The 20,524-nt window shown below is 43.5% G+C and overlaps 1 protein-coding gene across 3 annotated transcripts in view; it reads right to left on the reverse strand.

The window, feature by feature from the left end:
• Positions 1-15,900, reverse strand: part of CADM1 (cell adhesion molecule 1) — a 295,797-nt gene extending 279,897 nt beyond the window's left edge. For all 3 annotated transcript variants that reach the window (XM_050921828.1, XM_050921826.1, XM_050921829.1), the window contains exon 1: positions 15,767-15,900. In XM_050921828.1, the coding sequence (XP_050777785.1) occupies positions 15,767-15,881 (115 nt within the window). In that variant the 5' untranslated portion in view covers positions 15,882-15,900. The remainder of the gene's footprint in view (positions 1-15,766) is intronic.
• Between the last annotated feature and the right edge of the window lie 4,624 nt (positions 15,901-20,524).

Raw genomic sequence — 20,524 nt, forward strand, 5'->3', positions numbered from 1 at the left:
CCATTCCCAAGTCAAGGGTTGTATATACTGACTCAATAGCATACCTTGAAAACTAGAGCCAATCAACAGTTTTAAGCATCATTTTCGTTTTCAGTAACCCAGAATTAGTAAAGTTGGACTATATTTATTTCAGAAGCATTTTGGCTGTAGAGCAGTGTAACAGGTGCAAAGCGGTATTTTCAATACAGTCAACAACAAAACAGTAAAAACCCCAACATATTTTGAGCAGAGAACAATTTCAAAACACTTACTATTCAAAGTTTATAAAAAGAACCCAAAACAAAAAAATCTACATATAAAATTCCAAGGGCATAAAAACTGTGTGAAACTTCAGACTGGAAGATCATCCAAGTGTATTAAAAAACACACACAGAAATGTATAGCTCATTTTAAGTCTGTTCCAGAATGCAACCTTCATTATGGCAGCACTGCTGCAATTATTAATGGAAGCCAGGTTACCTTTTAATCCACTAAAAATATATAAACAGTAGCAGTCTTTAAATCTGCACTAAGGACATTCACTAGGCAAGTCTTCCCAGGCAGCTCTCCCCAATGTGTCTCATACTCCATATCTGCAACACTGCTGTTCTTTCAGGTGACATACATACCCGAATGACTAGCTGAAGGAATTCGTCTTCATTTAAACCCAAGATAAATTTCAGCCCCAATCCTCAACACAGTAGAGTTAATGCAAATCGACCTATTCTTTCTTCTTTCTTTCCCTTTGCATTGTGGCATGCACACTTAAATCTCGGTGTGTTTCAAAGTTTATTCTGGACTTATTTTTAAGTGATCTGACATCTACACCCTGTTAAGTCATTTTTATCTATGAGAGAGGAGAGAATTTTTTTTTTTAATTCCCCATGCAAGAAACATAAGAATATCAAGGGGCAATCAATCATCTAAGGAAGCTCCTCTCCTCACACAGGAATCACACAAATAGACCTATCCAGCATCTACACAAGAAATGCTATCCAGCTGCAAAGCCAAGAGGAAGACAGCAGTATTTAACATGGCATACGTGGATCACAATGTTGTATTGTGTATTTATCTGGTTGTGTTAGCATACTTCACAAGATTCCATTTGCAGAAAAAAGAGGGCATGGCTGAGAGATTCATTATGCAATGGTGCACTCAGCAGCCTCCTGGGGCAATTTAAAAGCCCCATCGTTGGTTCTGCTATAAACGCTCCTTTTCATTAGGCTCAAATTATATTTCTGTTTAGCAATAAATCAACTGCTAAAAGTAGGTGTTATATTTCTCACCCACACTAGGTTTTACCTTTGCCCTTCAATATCTCAGTGTAGTTGATATTACTCTTCATTTTCTGTCCATTGCCAATTTTATTCCCCACTGCAGAACTTACAACCACCTACCTGCTCTTTATAGTCTGTGGACAGCAACTGACAGTTATGGATTTAAAAAAAAAAATGCATGAAATTTGTACATCCTGTTTAAAAGATTATGTAAAGCAATTCAGAGTATTTAAGAACTTTAAATCAACTTAAAAGCAGTTACTGTGGACAGAGCTCATGAGGCTCTGTTTAAGAGTCACATTAAACTGGCAGGAAAAAACTATTTAAAATGAGTAATGTTTCTTTCACATTTCACTCACTTTCAGCATCAGAAGGAGAAGGGGACGAGGAAAGATCACGTGTATTGGCATGAAATGGCTATCATGTAATCACAACCTTACAGATATAGCTTCTTAAGAACTAAGCAAAAGTCATTAATCTGAGCAATGGGTGAGCTATTAGAACACTGAGGTCAGAAAAGATAATTCTTCTAACGAAGTTAATTTCCTCCTTAAGAAATTTCTGCAATTTTGTAAGTAATAAAATAGTAGTGAGTAAGCAGTAAGATAATGCACCAGCCTCAACAAAAGATTTTAAAAAAAGACAAAAAAGGAGTTGGATGAACTCTGCCATATTTCTACCTAATCTGGGGTAAATTCTGGCATTTATACTGGTCAGAAATTAGTTGTATCACATAGAAAGGAAGCTGTGTGCCACTTGTCCCAAGTCATGCTATGTGCAAGACAGGGCCATCCGTCCATCCTTCACTTATTAGCCAGAGTTGGAGTCCACTCATTCTCTCCTCCTACATTCCCCACATTCAAGAAATGTAGAGTCACCTACCACAGGTGACATGAAGTTTTGTGTAGATGTTGGAGAGTTCAAGAAATGCCAATGACATCTCAGCATGATGTCATATTAGGCCTGAGTTAAACTCTCACTGCTCAACTGCAAATGAAATTTGCAAATTTAACTCCAGACCCCCTGCTGGCTAATATGCACTACGGAACCAGACACAGTTTCTCTGGACTTTGCATATCATGCTAAAAACTAAGGTGACAAAAATTAATCTGCCTAAAGAACTGGAGATGCTATTAAGCTGACCTAGATTCCTACTGCTATCACAGAAGCATTTCTTACACTAATCAGCTTTTTGTTCTGTTTTGTTTTGTTCCCTGCTCCTTGGGAAAAAAATTATGCTTACTCCAAACAATCTAATCCAACTGCTCCACAAGAAGACTGAAGTTCAATAAAGCCGACATTCAGTCAATGAAAAGCATTAACAGTTCTGATTCTTGTGAATCTGCTTTCTACTTAACTCTGTAACCCCAAAAATCCTAATTAGACAGTGTTCAGAAAGCAATAGTAATGCCGAATGGCACTGCTCAGTATTAAGCAGCATTATGAAATTACTCTCAAGCTTTTTTCCCTCCTTCTCCATTAAGACAAGAAGATAGATGTGGGCTTGAATGTTTTAAAGAACTGCTGACACCTCAAAAAATGCCATATCTTCTATTTAGAAACGGCTTGCATAGTACAAGGAATCTCCTCTCCCTTCATCTCAGTTACAGATAGTCTTTTTTTAACCCACACGGTTTTTGGGGGGTGCTTTTAAAAGCTCACCCACTCCTACAATTGTCATCCACTGAAGCCTTTTGACATCACAACCATGTTCATATTACCAATTACATGTCAGAGGGTTGGGGGGGGGCAGGATCACAGAAGCAGATGAATTTAAGAATCAGAGCTTATTTTCATTCAAAATCTCACAACAATAAGAGAGACATAGACAAAAGACAAGCCAGAGCAGCAATTCTCTAAGCAGAGATATTTTAGAGCTTAACTGTAATGAATCCGGTTAGAATTGGCTGACTAACCTTTTCATTGATTCAATGCAGAAATGTTATATCCTGTACATTAATATACGATGATTTTACTCAAGAAATGCGATTTCTCTAACATCAGCTTCCTGTCTTCATTGGCTTATTGGTGGCATCCTATGAATGAAATGCTTAACTGAAGCCACAACAAGACTGCTTGAATACCCCTCTCATAAAGCAGCGTTCCCAAAAGCAAGCAGTCCTATCGGTAACGTCCACCAAGAAATACCACTTGACATCACCTTATGCTTCAGGAAAACAAGCATTGGTCTCTCTTTTAAAAACTTCAACCAAATGAGCTAATCCATATATAATGCTTAAGCAAATACAACTGTGTAACCGAAGACGCCGTTTTACATCTGCAAAGGAAACGCTGACAAGATGTTGAATGTTCTGACACTATACAACATTGCAAAGAGTAAAACTGCTGGCAGCCTACGTGCCCTCAGCAGACATAATAGAAGGTCAAAGAAATGGAAGTTCATGTAAAAGAGACAATGTTGGTGAATAAACTATAAATAAAAGCCACTCGCCTTTTCCTCCCCAATTCAGCTCAGTCATATCATTTCAGCTACTGTTTATGGATGAAGAGCGACTGTTGCCCAAAAGTTATCCCATGATATATTATGGCAACTGAGGGAAAAAATAGCTTTTTTAAAAGCCACATGCCTTTTCAAGGTCACAGATATATCAGTGTCATTAAATGCATTTAAGAAAAGGATTACAGCAACAAAAAGGTGGCTAGTGCAGGTTCTACCTCTACATTCACAGTTAGGTACAAACCCCAATCTACTCCCAGGATATGGAGTGGGAAAAAAAAGTCATTCGTTTCACCTTTATTTTAATGTATTCACCTCCGAGCTAACATGAAGCAAAACCGTTCTATTTAACAGAAGATTATTTGAAGGTAATTTACTTTCTGGCCTAATTGCAGCAAAATCTTATTTAGCAATAACTCCAATTTTAGAGATTAATACCACAGATATTTTAAAGGAAACATTTTCCGAGAAGGGAGGCTGCCTCATTTAAAAACCAAAAAAGCAGCAACAAGCCACTTCTCTTGCTCAATCCTATTACTCTCATCTTTTGATGCTGTAGACAGACTTATTTCTAATTACTGAATGAGGGTGGGGAACAGTCACTTGATGCTTAACATTTCCTCATTTCAATCATGCTTCTTTCTGAGAACACACATGGTGCAGATACCTGGTACAGATGACACTTCGAGGCCTCAGATGCCAGGCAATCCAAGAGGATGCTTTTGTCTTCTAGCTCATGGGTAGAAATTTAACCCAAACTGCTGAGAAGCAACAGTCCTCAGCCAACTGCTATTCAAATTAATGGTGATTTGGGGAAAGCGTGCTAACATCTATGCAGATGTCTCAAATGGAGCATATTGTTTACCAAGTGACCAGAATTATAAAGCTATACTTCTTGGCCAGGTAAATGTGCTGTTCTCAAATGAAATCTGGAGAGCTCTGCCCAGGTCCTCACTCATCTCAAGGTTTATGTTTCGCATTAAGGTTTAGGAAGTTTTGTTTTAATGCACAGAAAAAACAAACACACACACACACACACAAGCAAAGTTTCAAACACCTAGTAACAGCTTGAAGGATGCAATTTAAGTTCTATTCTGGATGAGTCCTTATCTCACAGATGCTTGGTGCTAGAATGGGATACAAAACGAGATCTGAGCTGTCTGGTCAGATTTTAGCACATTGGCAGAGCTACAGTCTGAACCCCGAGTGCTCTTACGTCCATCAATACCAGTGACTGAATTCTGAGTACAGAGGGTTCACTTCCATCCCAGGAGAGGTACATTTAATGCCCCTAAAGGAAATCCAATCCCCTGTAACTCACTGACACTGGACTCGCCACCCTTGAAGATTACCACCTACTATTACTTGTGTTTCTCTAACAGAAAATGCAGAAATACACCTTTCATCACTATCTCCCTGCGTAGCTAGAATCAGTAATTGTTAAGAACGATGCAATGACCAGACTGGTATTCTAGCTCTTCAGAATGAACCTCTGTAATTCCCCATAGCATTATGTGGATATATGTGACTACGGCTCTAGAGTCTTAAGGCAGGACGTGCGCTTTTTCTCCATCTGACTGACTTCATGAACAGTCAAGGAGATCCAAGGCGATCTGAGTGATTTCTTCCTTCAGTATCATTCCAATGCCCCATTCATAAGTGCATGCTTGGGTTTGTCGAGGAGTGGGCTGAAAACAGGGGGTGTTTAAGGAAGTTTAATACAACTCAGTTACAATGCTGATGTTTAGGCATGGACTGTGGATGTAGCAGCAACGTCTTGTGACCCTAACTCTGCAACTGTGAATATCTTCTCTTTGATGAGGTTCGGAAAGGTCAAGAAGATGGTTTGTTTGTTTTTTCCTTTTTTTTAAAAATCAGGGAATGCACTTTTTGGAAGAACCTTCCATCCCGGTAACTCCCTACTCCCACTTTGAGACAAGCAGACCATGCTTCGGTACTGTAAGTGCAATGGTTGTCCCTGCCCCAACATCTAGCCCTAAAACACTGTATTTACCCGTGACGAATCTGGTTAGGCTGCACTGCCACAGAGAACAGAAGGTGAAGAAGTGTAGACCAAAAAAAAAAAAAAAGATCCAGTTTCTCTAGCTAATACAAGAATCTCTTCTTCCCCACCCCTGAGGGAAGCTTAACATGTGACTCACTGCTCCAGACGTCAAATAAAAACAGCTGTGAAACAGAAGAAGTTATTTTACAATAAGGAGAGTGTTGAATTACCAAGAATTACCCTTCAGAGTTAAGGGCCAGCAATGCTCATCTGTCCCTCGCAGCCAAGCTGTGGAGTGACCAGACAATGTGGAAGGCAAGAGAAAGCAGTTTACACTAGTAACTTGTGTTTGAGGTGGCTGGGGCAGTAGATTATGCACGCCAATTGGCACACTTTCAGAAATTCTTACACAGGGAGCCTTCAACCAGGGGCATGGTTAACACTAATCTGACACATTTTAGTAGCCCCTTGAGGTACAACCAGATGGTATTCCTAGGAACGGAGGTCAACCCACCCATTACATAAGGAGGAATGTTATGATCCTACTGGACACAAAGCTTTACTGTAAAGCAAGAGCTCTCGACTTGCCTGTGATATAGGCCAATCTTCTACAATCTCCCACGACATTCATAATAAAAACTAATGAATTACAGGTTCATTTTATGAGTAGAACTAGAGTCTTGCCTTTTCTAGTATCAGCAATAGTAGCTGCTAACCTCTGAAAGTGGGTAAGAAAAAAATTAGACAAAAAAGGTCAGCTCAGAGCTAGTGTATAGTATAAAGACGTTGTATCGAAGTGAAAAAACAAAACTAGACAAGATTGTGCAAAGCCCTCTCCACTGAAAATTGGTGAGGTGTTTCTCATTCTCCTAAAGCAGATTAATTTGGTACATGGCAGCTGCGGGTATTAAAGCAACTGCCAAACGGAGGTGTCAAAAGAGGTTCCTCTCATCTTCAAGATGTTGTACTTTCACATGGTAGGAACAAAGAAGGGAAATTCACTGTCACATCAGATAGTATGTACCTGAGTGGTTTCAATCATGTACAGCTAAGGGTCGGTTTTCCCTTCAGTATTTCCACTCATCTTCCACTGGCACTAACAAAAGACCTGGAGGGTGGATATCTTATTGTCCAGAAAAAAAAGAAAAAAAAACCATAGATAAGATGTTAGGATGGTAAAACAAGTCAAACGGTGCTCATAAATGCCATTTCCACTTACCCTGAATCAAAAGCCTGAGAAAGTTGCTTATGGCTAGTATTACTGCAATACAAAAAAGGGGGATGGAACTAACCATGTCAGAACATGGCACTTGGGCTAAACTAATCTGGACATCTTCAGTCGAGAAAACAGGCATTTAGGCAGCTATTTTTAGTCACACAGAAGCAAGAGTTTCTACTGAAGTCAGTCAATAAGCTCTCCCAATTAAGCCTCCAATACCTAGACGATGCGCCATTTCTTCATTCCCATTGAGCCGGAGTGTAAAGATGGCATTTTGTATCTCAGTATTGAGCTCCTAATAAGACTGTTTTTCCTGTTGATGAGTTTATCTTGAGAACTCAACATTCTCAGGGAATTTCCTTCACTAAAGTTCTAGTCAAATTACAGTTTTTATGATGGTTTAAAAAATGTACTGTACATGTACAATAAAAGTTGGGCCAGCAGACATTCTGGCTCATGTGCCACTACTTGCTTGAGCATTGTCCTTGACTAGCAGGTTCTGGCTATATATTACCAGAATTTCCCAGTATGCTGCAGTCCCCCAAGGCAGGCAAAATCCACACACGGCAGCAGCTGAGTGCAGGGTGGAGTTTGGACCCAGCCATGAGAGCTGGTTGTGTCCACAGGAGGAGTTTGAGACAGGAAGAGAGACTAACCCAAGCCACCTTATTCACTGGAGAAACCCCACATGCCCTGGCATGTGGCCTACTCACTCATTCCTAAAAATCAGAGATTTGCATTCACTTTCAGCTGCTGCATAAAACAAGTTGGTAAAAGATTTAAAATGCAGCACAACAAGCCAGCCCAGCAAATTTAACTGACTGGAAAAATAATTGGTGAGGGCCATGTGTGCACTAACCACACATGTATCCAAGTATCAGAATAGGACCTACCATATCCACCTGTAGCTTCTAGTTGAGGAGTTCCCCTAGAATGGCCAGGCTTGACTATTGTATCTGACAAACCCCATCTGGAATATCAGATTCAGGCACAGCGTCCACATACACACCCAGTTCAATGTACTAGATTAACTACGAAGGACTAGGATTCACCAGGGTAATCAATAGCCGTCTGTTCTTAGAAACATGGCCCCACTGTTTCAATTGTAAACTTGTGACAAAAACCTCATAATGCTTTGTTTCCACGGAAAACCTGCAGCATGTCAAAAAACTATCCCTCCTACACATCCATGTTCTCCCCACATCTTCCAACACAAGTCTGAAGCCAGCTGCACCAAAGTCTGTGAGCCAGCCCTGGAAGACCTTCAAAGAAAGTTCTGCAATGGAACCTCCCATTAACCATAAAAGCAGCTGTTGGCTGGATCATGCAATTAAACCAGTTACTTTTTCAGAGCTTTACGAGATTTAAACAAGCAGGTACCACTTGTAATTGCAACATTCCATCTAAATTCTCTCCCTTTTATTGCAGGTTTCTGAACAAAGACTGTTTATTCAATGCTGGTGGTTCTGCAACACTGGAGAATTGTATACAGTGCTCCGCAAGGAAATGACTACAGAGTTTTCTGTGTAATGTCCAGTTACACAGAAAAGATACAAGCAAAGTTGGACACGTAATCTGTATCCCTAAACTACTGCATAAATGTTTACTTATGTGGCTGGAATCCAGTCAGACTGAATGCTTTAAATTTACAGTCCACTTGCACATAGGACATTTTAGAAGTCTGGTAAAATCATATCCCCAGAAACAAAAGAAGGTGCTTAACTTTTGTATACAGTCAGAGAAGGAGTTCTGGGACACCCTGAAACATTCTACCATGTTTTGCTCAAAATGAAAGGCACATCCAAAGAATTGTAAAGAAACTTTAAAAAGGTAAATTACCAGCAGCTGCAGGAGTCGGTGCCAAACACCCTAACTAAAACAACATGCACATGCATAATGCTACCAGAAAGTTACTAGGAGAAGTTATTTTTAATCAACAAAACAGGCCGGTAAGAGCACTTAAACAGTCTGAAGAGGCAGCATGCCTAGACTAAAACAAAATAGGATTCTGTTGGAACAGACCTTGTGTGTCTGAGGCCATGCCCATTTTTAGATCCAGCAATAGGGCAGAGACCGTCTGCCTACTGCTGCCCCCATGTACTATGTTCAGAAGTCTGGCACAGCCCAACAGCGCTAAGCCATCTTTAGTTACTGAGTCAATCATTTCATGTAAAGTGTTTCTTTAATTACACAACCAAACAAAAGACAAACACAAACAGCAAAAGATCAACACTAGAAACTGATGAAGACCGCTGCTTGAAGAGGGAACATATCTATGCTCTGGCTTATGGGTACGACAGCCTCCCCCAAAACAAGAGCAGCAGCAGCTCTTCCTGAGTTGTATAGTTGTGTCCAATATTGTCACTAGTTATTTTACAAGTGTTTAGTGAGATGAAGGTGCTAGTGACTAGCCCCCATCTCACCACAGCTTGGGTACGTGAAGCCTAGATGATTGGTATTATTCTTCCTGTCCTTCAGAAGAGGTCATAGTAATCCCACTGGTGATTAGCTTCCTAAACCTAACGTCATGCTTACAACCGGGGCTCCAGTGGCTTGAATGAGCCCATATCACAACCAGAATGGATAGCTGTATTTTCTTTGCCAGCCTCTCCTTTGCAACTTCACTCAAGTGTTTGCACATTATGCAGAACACTCACCAGAGCCAGAAACTCTTAGGACATTTTTTCATGCTAAGTGCTCAGCTCAGTCCCAGTGAAACACGGTGGATAGTAAGATTCCCCCTACCCCCCTGCTTGCAGACAAAGGCTCCTTACAGTCTTGTGCTATATTTACAAAAGTCTGCTTAACCCATATTCTCAGTGGGATTGTTGACCAGTCATGTTAGATTACTGACATCTGAGCAGATCTTTTTGCTGTTCCGTTGCTTACAGGGCTTATCTATCGTGGCAAAGATGTAAAACTCAAGTCCTGACCCTTCTTGTCATTAGATATCCCACTGCATTCTCTTACAAGTCTAACGGTTAACAGTGATTTGCAGCGTTGTTGTAGCTGTATCGGTCCAAAGCTATTAGAGACACAAGGCGGGTGAGGTAATATCTTTAATTGGACCAGCTTCTGTTGGTGAAAGCTTCTCTCTTTCACCAATACAAGATATTACCTCACCCATCTCATCTCTGTTAACTCTGGATGTGAGACAAGATTCCAGTTTGGGCAGTTATACTCTGCCTCACTAAATTCCCCCGGTGGTTTGAGTTGGAATGTTATTCTGTCCAAACTACCATGCAGTAGATTACTGTGCACTGTTACACAGCTGCTTGTCCCACCCCAGGGCTGACTGCAGTTCAGAGCTAGCTGAAGTCATTCCTGTTTTCTTTTCCTGTTTCAGGGAGAGAGGGTGAAACTTACTTATGTGTAAAGCACTGAGACCATCAGATGAAAGGTGCTGAAGAACTACACAGATTCATCATGGCATTAGACTATTTTCATAGATTCATAGACTCTAGGACTGGAAGGGACCTCGAGAGGTCATCGAGTCCAGTCCCCTGCCCTCATGGCAGGACCAAATATTGTCTAGACCATCTCTAATAGACATTTATCTAACCTACTCTTAAATATCTCCAGAGATTTTATACTAAGTTTTAACACTGCCTAGCCCCTATACCAATTACTGTGCTTGACTCATTCAGCACAGCCATTACAACACGCTCCAAAGCACACCCCAAATACAAGATTCAACCAAGACAGTGAGATATAGCAATATCACCGTATTGTACTTTGCCCAGCACTGCAGAAAGGACCTATTTAACCCTAGAGTTAGGAGACAGACAGCCACGCAAAGCTATGCAATTATTACCAAACAAGTATTTACGACCATGGCATGGATTTTCTTTCCCGGATGTACTGAAACTTCATTATTGCACATTAATTGCTTTTAAAGGTGCTAGGGGGAGGAAGGAGAAGTGAGGAAAACATTGCTGGGGTTTTAAGAAAACTTGACATAAATTCAGCCAATGGAGAGTGCCTAGCGCTTTACCCCTTCCCTTGGATAATCAGACTTGTAGTGGAGATTGATGTCCGCCAGGCTCCAAGTAGCAAATTATCCATTCTGCAACAGTTACCGCTGCGTGGTGCTCTCCAGTCTGTCAGTGAGTAATGCCCGGCGTACAGGTCAGTCACATCCCTTTTAACTGAAGAACTGCAGCATTCAGATCCCTCATTTTCATTTCTTTTCAATTGCTCCTAATGCTGCAATATTTTAATTCAGATTGTTATGTCTATTAGCTGGGCTCCATTTACCCGGCTTGCCGTGTAGTAGCACGGTACGAGCCTTCCGTTTAATAAAAAAGTTTTTTTTTAAATGGTGATTCTAAGCAGGAGATGAGGCATTAAGGTTTTGAGATACAGAAAGAGGGGATTAGATACTGTGTATTCATGGCCACATTATGAAAGCATTTTTATTTTAGCTCGAGTATTGTTTAGTGACCCAATTCTTCGGCTTTAACGACTGAACAATTCACTATGCGTGAAACTAAAATCTAACAGGTATGAGCAGGAGCACAAGAGAACTCCATGATCCCATAAAACCAGAGTCCATTTTACAATGTCATTTTTGAAAAGGACAAAAATCCATCTGGCAGCAAAACGTCGTAAAAACCATGAACACCGTGCAGTAATTGCATAAATACCTGAGCGTCTGAACATATTGAGTGTTGGCCTCTGCCCACTGAGAGTCATGCCAAAGTGACATCTGTTTCCCTACCCTTTTAAAAAAAAAGAATCAGCCAATGGCACATTCCCTTCCTTTCCCACCCACCCCCCACCTTCCCTCAACAAGCAAGCACTTACATCTATGGAACAGCTGAGCTAAGAGGAGGGACTGGAACTCAAATTAGCACTTCCTCCAAAACAATGTGTTTTAAAATGGCACATTCATAAAGTAACTGCCATTGACCTAACTGGTACACAGGCGGCACGGGATGGCGGCCCTGCTCTGGAGAGCATTCCTCGCTCAAAGAAGGTATGTCAAGTCAGAATAATGAACTGAAAGTGACACCAGTTTTCTTCCCCCACTGCCTGACCAAGGGGGCCACTGGGGAAAACATGTACAACATACATATGAATAAAGCTCTTTGTTGGAAAGAACTGCCTGCTCTTTTATTTTCCACCTCCCCCTTTCGTACTAGTTAAATTCAAAAGATCACTCAATGACTCTCTTGTTCCTCCAAAATGTCCCAGTCAAATAACGCTAGCTCCTCTTGTCACACAAGTCAGTGAATAAAGCTTTGTGCGTCTCCAGTGACACACTGTAAATATAAAGTGGCATTAATGAGGGATATTTTATCAAAGCCAGACACAAGTGCAAGTCCCTCCTGTGGCTATTCAGTTCGATGCAGAAGAAATGCAACAATAGCTAGGCAGCACTTGGTAGAATACGTAGCCCAGAATAGAAGCTTGCCAAGCCTCTGCAAAAACACGGTGTCAGAGTACTGCGGAAGTTGCCCCAAATCACCCACAAAATTGTCAGCTGAGATTCCAATTACAGCTTGAAGTTAAATCATGCAGCTTCCCTGTAAAGCAGGAGCAATTTTAAAGAGCCAGAAAGGCTTGGGCAGTCCCATTTTGGCTGGGTTAAATTAACATCCATTTAATCCAAAACAATCGCCATGGGAAAAGCGTCTAGTCTGAATGAAAGACAGATTATGTTACACTGAAGTACTCATTTTAACAAGGCTCCTATTAGTCACAACAGAAAAGAAAATGGAAGCACGTAAGTTCTACTTCGATACCAACAGGTTTTTGACTTCACTACAGACTTTCTGGCTTCCCAATTCATCATCAAGGTATCCTCTCTCAGGCTACACTGACAGACGCCTGCCTTTGCACCATATGGCCCAGACTTATTTAGCACTTTCAATTACAACAATTCTATGAATAAAGAATTATAGAAAACACACAGAAACCAATTACTTTTAAATGTGAACACTACTTGATAGCCAGTCAGACCCATAAAATACACAAGAGCAAGAAGCTGCTTCCATGGTAACCAGTAACAGAATTTTCATGTCACTGACACGCACTATCGAGCCCACAATTCCTTCTTTACTAGTCACTGTATATCCCCTTTTAAGAACAGCAATTTCATATAGCAAAATATTTATAAATAAAGCAGTTACTACTTTCACCACTCACTCGACAAGCTGGCTGAACACTCAGATGTAGCCCATTACTTGACTCTCCATAAGCAACCCTATGTATCTCTCATTTTTGGTCTAAAGGAAATATCTGTGCCCAATAGTGTCTTCAGCAGCCAATGTATTGTTTCCTCTGTTATTCACCAGTTTCAGATCCTCATGTGCACCCAGGTTTTAATGACACAGGGTCTTTCACAATGCAGTAGTCCAAAGATGCTCTTTCAGGAATATTTTATTAAGATAATCAAAACTTGGACATCACAAAGAAGGAACCATGAACAAATCCAGCTTTGCCAAACCAATTTATCTACCAACCCATACATTAAAGATTTAGCGATTCACACAAAGCTTTAAGTAGAAGAAAAATGAGACCAAAAATCTCATTTTATGCACCCGATACACATTTAATCTATAAAATAAATGGCTTGGAGGAAATAGAGCACTTTTAAAAAATGCTTTGCATGGAATAATCCTCTCAAGGGCTTGACCTAGCACATTAGGATTTACTCAGCTGCATACTATTTATATAATTGTGAAAATAACCGGTAAAACTAAAACATCAGAGAGAGAAATGCTAGAAGACTTTTATAGCAGCCAAAGAACAACCTTCAGGCCACAATACAGCTAAGCATTCTTCCTGATATGGCAATTTTTTTTTTATTTTCTACTTGTTGCTGCTGATGTAACTGTCATCATCAGTTCTCTGCACAAGGGATGTTCAGTCTGATCTATTCCACACATATATTTATTTAGGGAGGTATGGGTGAAAAGAAATCAGCAAACAGCATTATCTGAAGCATTGCAAAGAGTGGATCTGACGGTGAAGTGATTTGTCTTTCTCCCTTTTGTTATTGAAAGCAAATACTGCCCTCTTCATTTCCAATTTTGCCAACACTCCCAGCCGCTGCTGTTGGAAGAGAAAAATGTTTGCAATAGAGGGCAGGAAATAAAATCCTCTTCTAGTTACAAACACGGAGCTAGCCCCTGTAACAAGAGGGCTGGGAACGGGGGCTAAGACTCCCAACACTTGATCTGAACTAGTCCTTCCAATCTCCACATCCCTGCACGATTTAGAGAAGCAGGAGGCTGTACGGGAGTCCGAAAGCCCAGGAGGCGGCAGACTGGCTGGATTCAAAACACTGACAGAGGCTGAGATTTTTAATTCACACGATCGCTGCCTGCCTCCCGGCTCGGCCGACAGAGAGGAAACGGGGAGAAGAGCCCTGCCCCCCCAAACCCCTGCCCCAGCACCATGAGTCAGGGCCTGGGGAAGCAGCAGAAGCCGGAGCCAAGTCACCGGGGCGCGGGGTAACTTCTGCTTTGGAAGCCAGGCAGAGCAGCGCGGAACTGCAGCCAGCCCCGAGCGCGGCCCTGCTGGGGGGCGCAGAGGCAGAGCTGGGGGGCGGGGAAGCCGCAGGGGTCCAGCAGGAAAACTACAAGGGGATGGAGAAGGGGAGCTATAGGGGATGCAAGGGGGCGCGACAGGGAGCACGAGGGGGGAGCAGGGGGTGCAATATGGAGTTAGGCGGTGCAGCAGGGAGCTACGGGGTGCAGCATGGGGTTATGGGGTGCAGCGGGGAGCTATAGGTGTGTTGCATGAGGTTATGGGGTGCAGCAAGGGGCTATACGGGTGCAGTATGGGGTTATGGGGGCGCATCACGGGGCTGTGGGGTTATGGGGGTGCAGCAGGGGCTATACGGGTGCAGTATGGGGTTATGGGGGTGCAGCAGGGGCCATACGGGTGCAGTATGGGGTTATGGGGGTGCAGCAGGGGCCATACGGGTGCAGTATGGGGTTATGGGGGCGCATCACGGGGCTGTGGGGTTATGGGGGTGCAGCAGGGGCCATACGGGTGCAGTATGGGGTTATGGGGGTGCAGTAGGGGCTATATGGGTGCAGCATGGGGTTATGGGGGCGCATCACGGGGCTGTGGGGTTATGGGGTGCAGCAGGGGCCATACGGGTGCAGTATGGGATTATGGGGGTGCAACAGGGGCCATACGGGTGCAGTATGGGGTTATGGGGGCGCATCACGGGGCTGTGGGGTTATGGGGGTGCAGCAGGGAGCTATACGGCTGCAGCATGGGGTTATGGGGGCGCATCACGGGGCTGTGGGGGTGCAGTATGGGGTTATATCACGGGGCTGTGGGGTTATGGGGTGCAGCAGGGGCTATACGGGTGCGTTATGGGGTTATGCGGGTGCAGCAGGGGCTATGGGGGCGCATCACGGGGCTGTGGGGCTATGGGGGTGCAGTAGGGGCTATACGGGTGCAGTATGGGGTTATGGGGGCGCAGCAGGGGCTATACGGGTGCAGTATGGGGTTATGGGGGCGCAGCAGGGGCTATACGGGTGCAGTATGGGGTTATGGGGGCGCATCACGGGGCTGTGGGGTTTGGGGGTGCAGTATGGGGTTATATCACGGGGCTGTGGGGTTATGGGGGTGCAGCAGGGGCTATACGGGTGCAGTATGGGGTTATGGGGGCGCAGCAGGGGCTATACGGGTGCAGTATGGGGTTATGGGGGCGCATCACGGGGCTGTGGGGTTTGGGGGTGCAGTATGGGGTTATATCACGGGGCTGTGGGGTTATGGGGGTGCAGTATGGGGCTATGGGGTGCAGCAGGGAGATCCCCCACCCCGTCGCCAGGACGCCATGGAGCCGGAGCTCCCCCGCCTACCTCTGGGGACGAGCGCGGCGGCGGCGAGCAGCAGCAGCAGCGGGAGCGGGAGGACGCCGGGGGCCCCGCCGCCGCCGCGCCCGGAGCAGCCGCTGGGCTCGGTCCGACTCGCCATGTCCGGGCACCTGCTTCGCTCTGCCAGCGCCGCCCGCACCTAGCGATCGAGCGCCCGCTAATGAGATGCGCGACGTCACCGCGGGGCGGGGCGGGCTGGAGTCCCGCCCCTCTCGGCGCCTGCTGGCGGGATGCTAATGAGCCCCGCCGTGGCCCCGCCCCGCCATAAGGGAACGGGGGTAAAGTCTCATCTCCGGCCTGGGGCGCAACGGCTCTGGGAGAGGTGAGGCTACTGCTCGCCTGAGCCACGTGTCCGGGGGGGGGAGGAGGGAGCCAGCTCCCACACACCTCCCCTGCCCCCACCACCTCACCCCTCCCATCCACTTCAGCCTCCCACCCTCCCCAAAAAACCCTGCAGCCCAAGTCCACCTGCATCCCCTCCATAGCCCCCTTTCCCTCACCCCCCCAGTACTCCAACCTCCCCCACATTCCCACACCCCACCCATGCAGCCCCTGCCCTGAACCGACCCCAGTGCACCCCAGTCCCCCTCTTACCTTCTCGGAGGACCGCCCCAGCCCCAGCTTGTAGAGCTGCAGAATTTAAACCAGTGTAGCATCACTCCATAAAGCAAAGAGGCTTCGATGGCTGTAGCAGGAGGTGGATAGTCTCTGAGGCACAGAACAGCTCTGTGACTTAGTACTAGTCACCTTCAGAGTCCACCAAGGTGTAGGCTTTTGCACGTCAGCTAATTCAGCCTTAGCGCATTTCCTCCTCAGAGGAACCCGGGTTGGTTATGGTGGCTCCAGTCACACCTAGCGTGGACAGACTTAGGGTATGGCCACCGTTGCAGCTGTATAGCGCTGGCACAGGAGCTCTCTGCCAGCACTACGCTGAAGTGTGACTGTGGTTACAGTGCCAATACTGGGAGAGAGCTCTCCACTTCCCTGTAGATTTAAAACTGGTTATAGAGGTGTAGTTTGCACCTGTAAATGTATCACTGCAAAGTAACCCCATACAAGCCCGTTTTAAAGTCACTTTAAGACTTTCAGAAAGTTTTGCAAATTTACCTAAAGCTATATTAAAAACCCACCCACTTTTAGGCCTTAACTACACTGGGAAGTATATCAGTTTAGTAGTTGGACTACAGTGGTCAAACTATAATGGTCGGTGGACATATTTCAAAGTTAAAACTGCTTTTTTCAGTTTAACTCCCTTTCCCCCACTCAATATAAACACTGAAAAAAGCCACACTTCAACTGGAATGAAGACAGGTATAATCCTCTGTTTAAACAAACAGCAAAAATGTTCAGCCTGTTTCAGGTGAAATGCAGATTCAGCTACACCAAAATGTTAGAGTGTGTGTTTGGAGGTCTGCTGTGGCTTAACACCATTTTCCTTCAAAATTAGTTGTAAAAATTTTTCCTTTTATAAATTAAAAGCTGTCAAGATCAAAATGGACCATTTAGACTGTGAAAACAATATATTTATAAATTGCCAGTAAACCAAAAGATCTGGTGTTTGCACAGCTTTAATTATACCAGTGTAATTTATTGGTTTAAATTCACACCTTAGGTTACAATGAAGCAATTTCCCCATGTAAGCAAAGCCTTAGTTAAACTGGTGCTACACTGTGTGCGTACAAGCCTATTGGTAAATAGGACATGGGAAGGGAGGAGAGAGAGATTCTGTGCTAACCACAAGCCCCACAATTCTTTTACATCCCTTGAGTTCAGCATCAGGCATTACTTACTATGGACCAAATAGGCTGCAATAGCATTAGCAGCAAGCCACGGTGTCATATCTGGCAGTGGCTAAGTCCTTTATAATGACTAAACACCCAATTCCTTGCCTTTGTTCAGTGTACTGTTGCTCACTATGGAGAGCAGAATTTAGCAGTGAATTGCATAGATTATCCAATATGGCTTTTAGGATGTTACAATTTACTGTCACAACATTTACATTCAGGGTGTGGTTGCTGGGGATTTGTTTTGCTTTATGAACTGAACAAATCCTTTTTAAGGACACAAGCAAAATTTAAAAATCTCTCCCCTAAAAAAACAAATAAGTGAATGTTTTTAAACACATTTTTCTTAGTGCCTCTGGTTGTATAGGGTCTTTTAAAAGAAAAACCTTTTGTTTCCAATCTTAGATGGCACCAAATGCTTCTGTTAGGATAAAAAAAAAAAAGTCATTTAGGTAGAAGCTCTCTGGTTCCACCATTGAAATTGGATCCTATTGTTTAAGGCAAAGTAAGAAGGGAGGAGGGACACAGAAAGGAGGAAAAAGCATAGCTCAAGATAAGAAAATGCACCTTCTGTCTCTAACGTCGGCAATTCAGTTGCTAGGAAAAAAAAAATCAGACATAGCATACAGCTATGACTGATTAATCTGTCCATGATTCATAGTTGAGAGAGTAGAATTCATGTCAAGAATGAATTGTAAGATATAATAGTAAGGGGCAACTATACCAAAATGTAAATCCCTGCTGCTTTAAAGACAGATTGAGTTTGACTAACATTTCTAATCAAGGACAACTGACATTCAAACCAAGATCCTGTCATCTTGACCCTTCAGATCTTTCCTATCCCTTAGTAAACCTAAAGAGAATTTGCAAAGCTGGATTTTTAAGATAGGCTAGTGGGAAATACCTTCATAGCTAGACAAGACATGTTAGCCCAGAGCAGGGAGGCCAGCTACTGAACAGTGGGCAAACAGTATCACACTTTACCAGGCTGGTGCATCTGATTACACATTACATTGCTCAAACACTACCAGGATGGCCAATGTGATCATGAGCTCTCCCACACACCTTCAGTATCAGTGACGGGGCACAAATGATAAAGGATTTGGTTCTGACTGGGGAGGAAAGAGGCTTGGTCCTCACTGGAGAACAAAGGTGCATTTTTAACCCAAAAACTAGTATGCGTTACTCCCAGGATTAAGAGACAGGCCATTGTAGTTTTAATATATTCACTAGTCAAGTTGAAACCTACAGGGAAGACAACAACACATGAAGCCAAAGATCTAGCCTCCACTGGCAGTGCTTTCCAGGAGTCAGAGAACACACCCTCTAGACATTTAAGGCCATTTTGAGACAACTAACCCAAGCTGCTAAACTCTTGGTGAATTTCAGAATAAACCAGAAGGGTCTGCACAACATACCTACTATGATTTTCCCCTCTTGATTTTGTCTTTCAGCTCAGTTGTCTTGGAGTTTGATTGTTTTGAGGTGAAGTGGCTGTAGTAAGACAAACCTTCTGGCCTCTGGTGAGAGGCAGTCTGGGGGAAAAAAAGAGAGACATGACCTGCCCCGGAACACCATATTGAAGTGTCACCTCAATATTGACTGCAGTCAGTTGAGACACAGGGAAAGTCTGGGGACTACAAGCAACAGTAGGAATAGTCAAAAGGTTACAACATGCAGTTAACCACTCTGGGACCTGGTGAGTTTCCACTGAAATCAAACTGTGCAGGAATCAGGTTTAGATGGACCCTGGTCACAGTAGTTTTACATAGTTTTGTTCTGATTGGCTAATCTGGACTCATTAGAAAGAAGGCAAAAACAGAAAAGGGGTAATAAAAAAGGCAGAGTAGGAAACTGACTATGGAGGAGGCATTAGTTGCAACCTTAGGTTCACAGCTTAGGAGTTGCTCAGAGCACAATCATTACTGTCATCTGTCTCTCTCCCTGAATGTATTTTATGATCAAAACAAAGGCAGCCCAGGAATAAGATGATGCAATTGAGACCATGAGGTGGATGCTGGTAAATTCAAGTTAATACGTGTTTGTTTCCCCACTAAAGTAACACAAAAGATGGGTGGCAACTTAGTCTCACTTCAATACACCAACCAAAACAAGTATTGATGGTCCACATTGGTTTGTTCTCGTACTGATCCTACTACTTCACCAGGAGCCCTCAAAGTCCCTAAATTAATAGCTGTTTACTTCAGATAACTCCATTTGCATAATTCCTTGGACTGTTCTGTTTCCATTCAGTTAAACTTTTCTTCCACTCCCACATCTCACCCCTCCATCCAACTGCTCCCTGAACAGACTCATAAGCTAAAGTAACCTTCTACCACCTTTCCACTCACTTTGGCTAATGTAAGGTGTCAAAGGCAGGAGTCAGTTTATGGGCAGGAGGAAGGGCCTCCCAAGGGGGTGCCATGCATCCATACATTTTTTTTAATTTCTGCAAGTTTCACATAGTGCATTACACACTATATGGAACAGTTCTCTTTTGCTCTTCTAGCCATGAAGTGGGGTGCGGTCATCTCTGGAGAGACACCATCTCCCCACTCCATTGCCTTGTTTTTCTGGATCGACAGTATATGGGAGATGGGTGCCAAGGAGCTGGTAACTTTTACCTTAGTTTAGATTTTGCATCTGTGCAATGATTTTTTACAGGTCTTAATTGTCTGAATTGAACTCAACAGCCCTTCCTCCCTCTTCAAAAGAGACCAGCTCCAGAGAATTGCTCCTCCAGACTGCTACGCTGTGCCTTAATACATTTTGTGCAATGCATCATCTTGGCTATAGACTAGTAGGTGTCTCTTCTGTTGGAAAGAAGAACTTAACGTTCCTCTCTCATTATTCCTTATTATGGAACTAAGCATGCCTTACCGGAAAGGGGATGCCAAATAATTCCCACATTCTTAATTAGGTTATTCCAAGCAATGGTACAGCAAAGGAGTTGTCACTT

The sequence above is a fragment of the Gopherus flavomarginatus genome, chromosome 13, assembly GCF_025201925.1.
Source record: "Gopherus flavomarginatus isolate rGopFla2 chromosome 13, rGopFla2.mat.asm, whole genome shotgun sequence".
NCBI classification, from domain to species: Eukaryota; Metazoa; Chordata; order Testudines; family Testudinidae; genus Gopherus; species Gopherus flavomarginatus.